Below are 12405 nucleotides of genomic sequence, written 5' to 3'. Positions count from 1 at the left end.
TGAAACTTTAAAATTTTTTTAATAATTTAGAACTTAGTTAAAAATGTACTTAATCTTTATCCCTTCTAATTGTTACACACTAACTGTAATGGTTTAGGAAATTATTAGAAAAAAATAGACATTATAGTAATAACTAAACTATTATTATTGTACAAGGAATATTTGGTTAAATAACCAATTTAACATATTTTAAATCATTAGATACCTACAATGTGGTTAAAAAAAAAAAGAAGAAAAAACTAACATAATCCTATTTTATAGATATGTCAAATGAATACACATCACGATTTCAAGTTAACGTATTATTTGACTAATTAGTATATTAAATTGATTAAAAAACTAACAAACTAGTTAATGTTCAAATTTGAAAACAATATTATAACTTAATATATTATATAAGTATGTTGTACCTGCTGTTTGGTTTGTGCTGTTCATTGGGGCGATGATGGTGGTAATAGTTGTTGGCTGCTGCAGAATTATTGTTTGCGTTTGCCGTGGCAACGGTTGATGGTTTCCACAGCATTCCGGCTGCGCCCAGTGCTGGCTGCATCGCAGAAGGCGTTGGCGTCTGAGGTGGCATCGGTGGCGGTGGCCCAACGGACGGCGGTGGAAAAGGCTGATATGGCAACATCATCTGTGGCATTTGCGCCGTGTTCGACATGAATAGACTCTGGTGCTGAACACTGTCCACGTGTCTTATGGGACCGTTCGGCGACTAAAAAACACGTCATAGCAAATAAGTACAGCGGTAAACGACAACACAATATTTTAACACTATTTAATAATTATTGAATTATTTTATATAATTTATGCGGCGTCAGCAGTACACCAGGTGCACCCAGCAAGATAAGTACGTAATATTCAATTTCGTTTCGGCGACAAGTTAACGATATAAAATGGCTAAGATCGTGACGATTATTATCGGGTTTTATCAACGAGAGCGCGCGCATGGTAACATAAATTATAATGTTCAATATATGCCTGCAAATTTCAATAGAATGAAATAAAACAAAATTTAGATATCGTGAAAGCTTTTCGAGAGTTAATACCAGATCCGCACAAAAAACGATACATTTAAAATAAAATTGCAATTTAAATTGTGCCACCACTGACAAGAAAGTTGATAATTTATTTTGTTTTTTAAAACTATTTTACTGTGGGTGTACCCGGGGCATAATATATAGCTTATAAAATCAAACGCGAGTGGATAAAGATTATTCAAATAACCGTTTGATGATCGTTGGCAGTCTCGTAATTGAGACATACTTAAGTGTAGATTATAATGAATAATTATTGTGATGCAAATAGATGCAAGTAAAAATGTACGTTGTGTAACCCAAACCCAATGTGTTTCAATTGGTAGCTAAAACCGTGCAAAAAAAATTAAATTGTCTTAAAAAATTTTAACAACATAATACGCATGCATTATTAAAAAATCGATGTATAAATATATATATATATATATACAAAATGTATTTAAAACTAATCATATTATGTTATTTATAGTAATCTTTTTGTCATTCGTGTAGCGGAGTAATACTGTAATATCTTGTAATTGTAGCAGACGATCTATCAAATGTTATAAATATACCTAACGGTTACCTACACATTTCTTTTACATAGGAACAGTTCAGTCGATAAACTGTATTATTAGTTTATCTATTATATTATATTTATTACATATAATAAAACACACGGGATTTACGCCAAATGTGGATAATTCGAAATCGTATTTAAAATAACCTTCATATAGGTACGCCGAATTCCAATAATAATATGTTTACTTATGAAATTATGAAGTTCAATATTATTAGTTTCACTGGTCGCCAATGACAAGAAACAGAATATTTTAATGAATTACAAATTGACGAACTTTTTTATTTTTAAAATCCTCATTATTTAATGAAAAATAAATTTTTGATAAATGGCATATATTCAAATTTGGTGCTAGATCACCTTGGCATTTTCCCATTGTAGATCAACTGCTGCACGAATGTCGGTTATTTTTTCAAAAATTTAAATAATTTAGCAAAACAAACGCGTGCTCTATATATTATGAAATTTTAAAAATCATATAAATAAATTTATATTATACCATACCATCTATAGTGTCTATACAATAAATGGCGTTCGGGTAATCTTTGAATTTGGTAATAATGTGGATTAGATCGGACAAGACTTTGGACACTGTAGTCAGATTGAGATAGAAAGAAGACTATGTTTATACGCGAAAAACATATTTCACATAAATATATTTACTGATTAAGTTACTGACATGGTGAAAATAATGAAACGTTTTAAAATGGTATGTTTCATTTAATTTTTCAAACGCTACCAGTAACACGCACAATAATATAACACGTTACACATCTACTTATATATGGCACGTAACGCGTAATTTAATATTAGGATGATGATGATCGTGCATCACAGCTGTCTATACACACACACAACACCCATATTATGCTGAAACGTAATATTGACGCAATTATTATGTTTTAAAATAATATACATAGACGTGACGTGCGATAAAATATTTTCCAATCCGCCTGACTGTTTTTAAGTACTATTATTGTAGAGGGTTGCGCTCGGGTCCCACACGCCGCCGCGCTGACTTATCGCGTCACTGGCGAGATAGGTACCTATTCGTATTTCCATTTATGACCTGACGAGAGAGTTTATGACAACCCGGCGAGGTATATTTGTTTATTATTATCATCATTATCATCATCATCATCATCATCATTATTAACCGTGTATATGGGTGCTATTATTATTTTTTCCACCAAAACAAACATCGATAATAACAAGTTTAAAAAAAATATAACATACAATAGGTACCCACTCGGCGCGGTTTATTGTAGCTTAAACATATAGAAATAATAATAATAATAATAATAATAATAATAATAATACAATGTACACCTTTAGGACACTTCCCGAAAGTGTCGACGAACATTTTACTCTTATGAACTTTCAACGCACGTATAACGTAGGTACATATTACGACAACTACCGGGTTATGTCGCATTATTATGTCACGAGCTTTGATCGAATTTGAGATATATTTTTCTCGTTTACCTAAAAGCCGATTTATATTATAATATTTCGAAAAATGCGCATTTCTCGCCAGAATTGGTTTTACTACGACTGAACGATAAAATAAAAAGCGTCGATAGAGAATATTTATTAGATATTCTCCATCTAAACTTTTAAAGGAATAACGGCGGCGTTTAATAACTATATACTAATAAAAATATTAACTGTAAAACGCGTATGGACCTAAAACTAATAACAATATAGTTTACTTCGAAATATTTAGTAAATATAATGTTTAAAGATAATAATGATATATACATTATACGTATATATAAAGTATTATTTATTCATTTTTATTTTCCCGTTTATAGCGGATATAAAGTCAGGCAAATATTTGAAATCAATAAAAATAAGAAATACTCGTAAAATAAATATTTCTTATTCACATCTGTATAACGTTACATACCAATATAATAAAATATAATATGATAATCTGCTGACAATTACCTATAATTTGTTGAACAGCCAAAGATTTATAGGGTTTAAGTCCTTTAATTAGCGTTTATTTTTTTGTTATCTATTTGGTAGTATTTATACTATCAGAATGAAAACTATTGAAAAGTAAACAGTTGATTTGACATCGTGGCTCATAGAGCAATCAAATTATGTTTAAAACGGAAAAAAATCATTTTATTAATTGTATTCCGTCCAAGTTCCATTAAATTGCATTTTATTTATGTGTACATATAAAATGTTATATATAAATGTAGTGCTAACTCTACTCCGGATTAAGGCGACGAAATAAAAATGACAAATTGAGACGTTTCTGCTTAATAAAAGAGGCCATTAAATATAAAATTATATAATATCGAATTTTCGACATTCGGTTTATCACGAACTTAGTGAATTAAAATCAAACCAGAAGATTAAATTATTATTTATTACTATACAAATAAAAGTAATCTTATTTATACGTTTTTTTTTTTACATAGATATTTGTTAACTAAAAGCAATAATAAGTTAACAAATATATAATTTAGTACGTCTTTATTAATGAGAATACAAAAAAAAGTCTCATAAAAGCCTCAAAAGTTTAGTAATAATTTGTAGCATTTTATGTAAAGAAACCATTAATTATCTTTAACAAGGAGAAGAAATATTAATTTTATACCTTCTGGGAAAAGCTTTGACGAAAATTTAATTATTTTTAAATTTTGCCTTTGTGCTATATAATTTCCAAAATATTATATTTCAACAATGAAACTAAAATTTAAATATTTTCTGCTAACATAAACTTATACTTTAATAATCATTTATTTTCATCTTGTATTATTAAGTGTATGATTTCATAATATTTATTAATTATTAATTTTAGATTACAAATACATTACTTATAAGTTATTATAACATTAATTAAAATACACGTATGTATTTAATGGATGCAAATTATATTTTTAGTTTTTATAATGTTTATTATAAAACCCAGCACATTAAAAATAAGACCGAATACCTCTTACAAAAAGAATTTTAAAAATGAGCAATTTATTAATTATATTATACATATGTTTTTTGATAAGGTATTTTATAAATTATTTCATTGATGTACAATGCTGCACAAAACACCTTATGGTTATAGTTTAAAAGAAGTTTTCCATCCACGATTACAACCCCTTGCAGTACAACTCAACAAACTAACCTGACTCTCAAACTGGTAAAAACTTCTTAATTTAAAAACAAACTTTAATAAACTATATATATTATTTTTGAAAACAGTAACTATTTCAAATATGTATCAAGTTTATTGCTTTATAACAAAATATTATTCTTTGTATATTACTATGAACTTTGCAATCAAACGAGAATATATTTGTTGAACTCGCATAATAGATTTATCACTAAAAAATATTATTATTAAAATGTACATATTGATTAATTAAAACTACCGAGACAAATTAGAGAGGTAGTAACACACAATAACCATTTACCAAATAAATAAATAAAACAAGTAAATAATATACAGGGTGATTTAAAATTTATTCTGCAACCGTTTTATCATATAAATTTTAAATATTCATGAAAGAAAAACAATCTTAATACGAAAGTTTTTTATTTAGAAATACCTAAAATTATTAGTAATTTTTATATCTTTTTTACAATATTTTAGAGAGAGGTGAAGTTTTAGGGGTTAACTAAAGAAATTTAAATGGAACCTATACTTTTTACAATTTTACAATTATAATGTGAAGAATTGTTTTCAATATTTCATTATTGTTTTAACACATACAAATTGAAATTTGGACGAGTATAATATAAGTAATAAGTATTTAAAATTTATTAGGTGATCGGAGTAGTAGACCAACATAAAACAGAATATCACTGCTCGCGTACCACTCCACTCCTCTCATCAAAACTTTAAATATTTATCTCATAAACTATTCGTTCGAATATCGATTTTATGTATCCAAAATAGGTATTCCAAAAAAAAATTCTTCACATTAGGATTACAAAAAATAGTATAGGTTACCATTTTAATTTCACAAGTTAACCCCAAAATTCCCACCCTAAAATATTGTAAAATATATAAAAATTACCATCATTATCAATGGTTCCAAATAAAAAAAACTTTCGTACTAAAATCTTTTCTCTTATGAATATTTATGTGATAAAATTACTGTAACATAAATTATAAATCATCCTGTATATAAATATATTTATTTTTATAAATTAGTTAGGTTTATGTTTCATAATAGCAGTTATAAACTAAAACTTAAATACTGGACTTAGGACGTTCGATAAACGGAACAGAACTATAAATATTATAAAACATACCTACATGTAATATTATTATCGTTTGTAAATAGTTAAATTAATACTTTAAGCTGTGGTTTCATTATTTATTGACCTACAAATTAAAAAAAAAACAGTTGGTTTCATTTTTTAAAAGAAACACATTTTTTTCGTTTTAAATTATCAAAAACATGATTTTTAAAATTAAACATAAAATATGCATAAAAAAAAGAAAGAACAAAATAAATTTATTTCTTCAAAATAATTTTATGTTAATTTATTGTCAAACAACGTACATTAATTATACATGCATGTATCATCAGAGAAACGTGTATTTATTAATTATTTATTAAGTGCTAAAATAATAATTTTTAAAACAATCAATAACATAATGAAATTACATTTTCCTATATGTTATTTTAGTTGTACTGATGTTTAAATGGAAAACTGAAAGTTAATGATACTATTTTAAATAGGAAATTACAACAAACAAACAAGCCTCGTTGAAATTTTCTCGTAAAATGAAAAAAATAATAATACTGGCACAAAGGAGGAATACATTCGAGTATTTTAATTATTTTTAGTCATAATAATGTTATTTAAAATACAAAATTCATAAGGACGTATTTTAGAAATTATGTCCTTTTATATTAAACACGTATATAGTTATTGTCGTATACACGAAGACGACACGCGGTGGTCGGATATTATCTGGTCGAAATGAACGAGAATAAAATAAACCATTAAACCCGCTAAAAATGTTGAATCTATGGCTTACATAACAAAAGTATATAAAACACATAAATAAATATGTTATTTATATATAGGTTATATATATACACATACACGAACATGGAGAGGTCGTTTGCGTGTTACAAAAGGGATATCATGTGGGGGAAAAAGCCTTTTGACTAATGAGCTGCAGTTGTCATCACATGGGTATCTTATATTATCTACTTAAATGTAATATATGTACGCATCAATGGGGTACAGCGTTTAAAGCAAATAACCAACCGTGGTACATAACATAACTATTTAAACGTTTATGTAATATAATATATTAGAGTTTCGAGGTATTTAGTATTAACATTGTTTCGTTCCGCAACCGTAAAGTACATAGAATGTAATAATAATACCCGGTAACCGTCGGTTGGTATATGTACTTAATTTAAAAATTCTATTTTTAAGATCAATATTTTTCTGTATCATATCTTAGTATATTGATAAATCATTACATTTAGGAAAGTCTAGTACACAGTGTATTTATAGAAAAAGGGAAAATACTTTCAAATAAAAATGTGGAATTATTGTGTTTGATTTTATTATTATCGTGTGTCACAATTATCGGCTAAAGTCCACATGGTCAACCGTGTCAAATGTGTCAAATCTACAAACAGTACAAAATGATTTACAAACGTTCTTAATATAAAATATTGTTAAAACTTGATTGTAACGAATTTATCACCGTAATATTTCAAATAATGGTATTGCATCTTAGTTTTCACAACGAAAATACTCTTATTGTTATCGTAAAAACAAATAATGTGTGAACAAAATGTCCAACAGTCATAAATTATGATTGAAAATAAAGATAGCTTTAGAAAATTGTCTGATTTTTTTAAATTTATTTGCATGTAATTATATGTGCTATAATTAATTGTAAGGAACGATTAATTATTATTATTATTTACTTTAGTTTAAAACTTTGTTACGATACATAAAAAATGTCTGAGCAAGACTGACGGTCGTCTGGTGGCGGTGCGATAACAAACGAGTACCATTATTAATTTTATTGAAGAAAACGTCTCATACGAAACCACTATTATTACATACAATGTTCTGTAGTGATAATATATATATGTATATATATACCAATTATAAATCGATAATGAAAAAAAAATTCTATTACGTAGCTGGATGTACACAATCAGCTTCTATAGGTCAACTATACAAAGTGTTTTGTGAGGCAAAAAAGAATGGAATGTGTTTCTTCTTTTCGAGATTATACTGTGCGTTCGTAATAATTCGTATAAGACGTATATTGAATATATTACTAGTTGTGCGAGACAAAAGTCGCCTGTATAGAAAAATAACGAACTTAGAAATGACTGCAGTGACGTCAAAGTTTTCCGTCGACTAAAATAACAATATATATCAATAATTTATATCGTACAATATTATACTAAGTAGCACACTACTTATGTGCAAAGAAAATCATATAAAATTTAATTTAATTGACTTGTTGTTTAGATGTTGAATGTTTTATCATCATTAAGCGTTACGCGTCTTATTATTTCAAGAAAAAATATAATATCTCAAAAGCAGAGCGTATAGAATACATTAGGTACATTATTGGTTATGTTTTCCTCGTTTAATTTTACATCAAAATCCATAAATATAATACTAAGTACCTAACCTGCCTACCTATCTAATCTATCTATTTGTACAAAAAGCTAGCCACAGAAATCGAAACTGCAGAGGATGCTACATGGATTGTGCGTGTAGCGAGTGTGTCAAATTTACAACTAATTCCTACCAGGAATTGCGTACGTCCTTTTAATGATCACAACTGCGATAAGTACAAAATTTAAAGTACAACTATCCAAAATTGCCTTGCCTATATAGGCCAATATATGGCCGATACCGATCCATCCGTTCTGGATTGTGTTTCCGTGTCATTCGTCGACACTTTTTTTGTCAGCGAAATTCGGTATACATATTACTACTATTATAAATATTATTACTGCATATATATATATATTAATGATTATTATATATAATCATGCATTATTACTATGAAATATGTACCTACAAGTTTTTACAGAAAAGTAAATTAATTTGTAAGGTATTATGGGTTAAAATTTGTCGCAAATTTTTTTAAATATTAACTATACTATTATCGTATACAATTTAAAAAAAAATGTTTGACAATTTACTTTATTTGCATATTTTTTTGTGTGTAATAATTAATAATAATAATTACATAATTAGCTTTACTTGTGTGAATTTCAATAAAACGTTATGATTGTTAATAATCCAAGTTGCAATAACAAAAAAAAAAAAAATACATCGACAGCATTATTGCAGCGGATGTTTCAATACACTGTATCATATCTCAGATTCATAAATCATATATTCAATGGCAGTTCACGTTTGTATGATTCATTTTTGAACCGTTTCGAAACAATTAAAACGGGCTTAATTCATTTAAGCTACTTATAAAGTGCAAGCATTTTGAATTTCATACTAATTTAAGATTTCAAAACTGTAATCGCTTACGTGACATTAAACAAGCTGTTTTGACGGTTTTACATAGAACATACATGTAGTAAAATATGTTAATGTATTCGTTTATTTCTATTATTAGGTATAATTTATTAATTATTATTAATAAACGAAATCTACTATGTATAATTTTACGCAAATACCGAAATGATTCGTAACTTTATATAATATTTTATAGACTCCTGACCCAGAACATCATAACGCAGCACTATGACGTTTTTTCGTAACACCTTACAACATTGTCAACACCCTTAATTGCAGTTTTGAAATTACGTTTAAAAAACTTGTTATCAAAATGTAGCTTTCAAATACATAAAATAAATTGTCTTCTTCCGATTATCGTCGATTTGTGTATACGCGAGTGACATTCTAATAGGTTACGGTTTTGAATGCATCTTTTCTGTGCATTTGATTAAAACCAAATGACATCCCTATACTTATTATATACGATAGGGGTCATGCGACAACAAAAAAACAAACAAGCACCAATCACACACCATCACACCAGCACTCAAACGCGCAAACACAAACACACAAACACAAACGCACACACGTACCTGCAGCATGTGAGGGTCCCTCCAGACTGGTATATTGTTGAACGGAGACGGCGGCGTCTGATGTTGTTCGTTGGACGGCGACACGGCGGCCGCGTGGTCGTCAGAACCGCTGAACGCGCTCGAATGCGATCCGGATCGCTCGTCGCCCGAGTTGAGCGTGCGCGACGAACTGAGACCCGAGTCAGACCTGTCGGCGGTGGCCTCGGCGTACGGTGCAGCCACAGCAGCCATGGCGTGTAGCACATTGTTGGACAAGGGCTGTTGAAGCTTCGGCGGAAACGCCGTGGAGTTGACGACGACAGCGGTTGTAGTAACCGTGGTAGTGATGGCCACGGCGGTGGCAGAATTGACGGATGTTACGGGCGCGACGGCGGAGCTATTGGCCACTGCGGACGGATACTGATGATGGCGGTTGCGGTATTGTTGATATTTTTGCAGTTGCTGCTGGTGTTGCTGTTGTTGTTGTTGTTGTTGTTGTTGTTGCTGCTGCTGCTGCTGCTGCATTTGATGATGGCGTAACTGGTTATGTCGTTGTTGTTGTTGCTGTTGCTGTTGCTGTTGCTGCTGCTGTTGATGATGGTTTAGTTGTTGCGGATGGCGTTGTTGTTGATTCTGTTGCTGATACATTTGAAGCTGTTGTTGCTGCATGTGTTGTTGTTGTTGTTGTTGCTGCTGCTGCTGCATGTGATGTTGTTGTTGTAGTTGTTGCTGTTGGAAATGGTGTAACGGGGGCGGCGGCGGGGGCGGTATCCTTTTGGCTTTGTCACCGTTAGCGGTGGCGTCGTCTTGGCCGCCACCGATCGCGTTCCGAGTACCGTCCAAATCTTCGTCCATGTAACGCGGTGGTGCCCAGTGCACCTTCCCATAAGCATTATCGACGGGACCTACCCACGCCAGAGGTTCTCCGTGTCCTGACGTCTTTGCACGATTTTCTACACTTTGCCCTAGCCGAATTTGCCGATGGCACGACGCACTGCGAACAACATCACCACACATCGATATTCAATTACATATTATATGCATTTGTCTCAAAATATTGTAATATTATATTGCATTACAAGTATATGTTATAAACATCATGACGCTGAGCTATACGTCTATTTATATTAAATTTTATAATGATACGCGAAAAGTCGGGTTCTCGTTGGCGATCGAAACGCACACTTTATCTAAGTAGGTACCCGACCTATAACCTCTCCTACCTCGGTAATTAAATACGTATATTTTAACCGGATAAAAATATAATATCTGTGCCATTCGTTCATAATATTATCTCGGCTAAAATATTACGTATAGATTTTTCTTTATATTTTCAAAAAGATTCCGTTGGTTTTTAATTAAAATCCCGTTTCAGCCCTTTTAACAGACTTTAGTCTACCTGCAAAGCCGATGTATGTACATACCCGCGTATAAGTTTCTTCCAGAGAGTTATTAACTCTATATTGTAAAACCGAAATAATACTTAATATATACCTATACACGATTAAACCTTTTAAAGTATTATGTTACACAGCTCATATAGAATTCCTCACATAATACCTACACGATGACGTACGACTATAATATATAGTGTATATCGTGGTCCCGAAATAACACTAAAATAATAATAATCGTTATTATTATTATTATTATTATTATTATTACTATTAATTTATTATTATTATTATTATTACGAAAGATGTTTCGTCGTATGCGCTAATACTCCAATGAAAATATTACAAAAACATTTACTTTAATTAATTCGACCTTATCATAAAATTAAATACTTTTTAACTGTTCCCGAGACAAAAACCAACAAACGATAAAAATAAATAAATACTATATCTAAACTGGATAAACGATATCATAACGACTCATCTCTGCGTATATCCCTGCATCTGCAAGTCGTTATATAGGTAGGTCATTACAAAATGACATATAATTATATAGAAACACTTTATGCAATAGGGTAGAAGTGTAGGACACTTAAAAGGGTATATTATACTATAATAATAAATTATAAAATAATTATTAACTTAAAAACAATTTGAAAAGTAATTATTTTAGGCGGCATTGATTGTTTTAATTTTTTTTTTTTTTTTTTAGAAAAAAATCCTGACAGCCGAAGATCTTTGCGTATATTGTTGCACTCATATTAATTTAAATATCAGTTGTGGCGGAAAAGTGCACTTTGTCTTACTAAATGTTTTCGGATCATTTAAAGTATTCATTTTTATTTTATATCTAACTATTTTTGTTGTGTTAAAACTATAAAAATAAAACTGTACCACAATTAGTATGAAATCTATGTTTACTTAAAACAGTTAAGACATTCACAGAAATTATTAAATACATTCAAGTGATATACGGTCATTACACCATCTGCATTATTATTATTATAATGTAGACACGATAACATAATACTAAAATATTATGTATATGATAATATTTTATGACGTATACATAAATAGTATATTGTACTATAACGTACCTAACCTGCTGTTGTCATTATAATCAATTTGTGTTTAATATTATTATAGATAGAGGTACAAGCAACAAGCGTAGATACAGCTATATTATATATAGGTAATATTACTGTAAAATACTAGAAATTATATTTTGTCAGTATATAGTTGAGACTTATAACGAGCGAACACATAAATACAAAGCGAAACGCAATGTCTAAACCAGCTTATGATGATAGTGTACGGACCATTGTATAAACCTACACAATGTCTTATTTTAAACAAAGACGTAT

At 29.7% G+C, this 12405-nt stretch overlaps 1 protein-coding gene across 3 annotated transcripts in view; it reads right to left on the bottom strand.

Moving 5' to 3' along the window:
- LOC113555953 (lysine-specific demethylase 3A-like) overlaps nucleotides 1-12405 on the bottom strand; it is a 62021-nt gene that overhangs the window by 13870 nt on the left and 35746 nt on the right. For 2 of the 3 annotated variants that reach the window (XM_026960596.1, XM_026960597.1), the window contains exons 2-3: nucleotides 9669-10641; nucleotides 411-715 (exon numbers count right to left, since the gene is read on the bottom strand). In XM_026960596.1, the coding sequence (XP_026816397.1) occupies nucleotides 411-715; nucleotides 9669-10502 (1139 nt within the window). In that variant the 5' untranslated portion in view covers nucleotides 10503-10641. The remainder of the gene's footprint in view (nucleotides 1-410; nucleotides 716-9668; nucleotides 10642-12405) is intronic. The other variant, XM_026960598.1, reaches the window with a different exon arrangement.

This window comes from Rhopalosiphum maidis, chromosome 3 (assembly GCF_003676215.2).
Source record: "Rhopalosiphum maidis isolate BTI-1 chromosome 3, ASM367621v3, whole genome shotgun sequence".
NCBI classification, from domain to species: domain Eukaryota; kingdom Metazoa; phylum Arthropoda; class Insecta; order Hemiptera; family Aphididae; genus Rhopalosiphum; species Rhopalosiphum maidis.
This window is presented reverse-complemented; position numbering and strand designations above follow the sequence as displayed.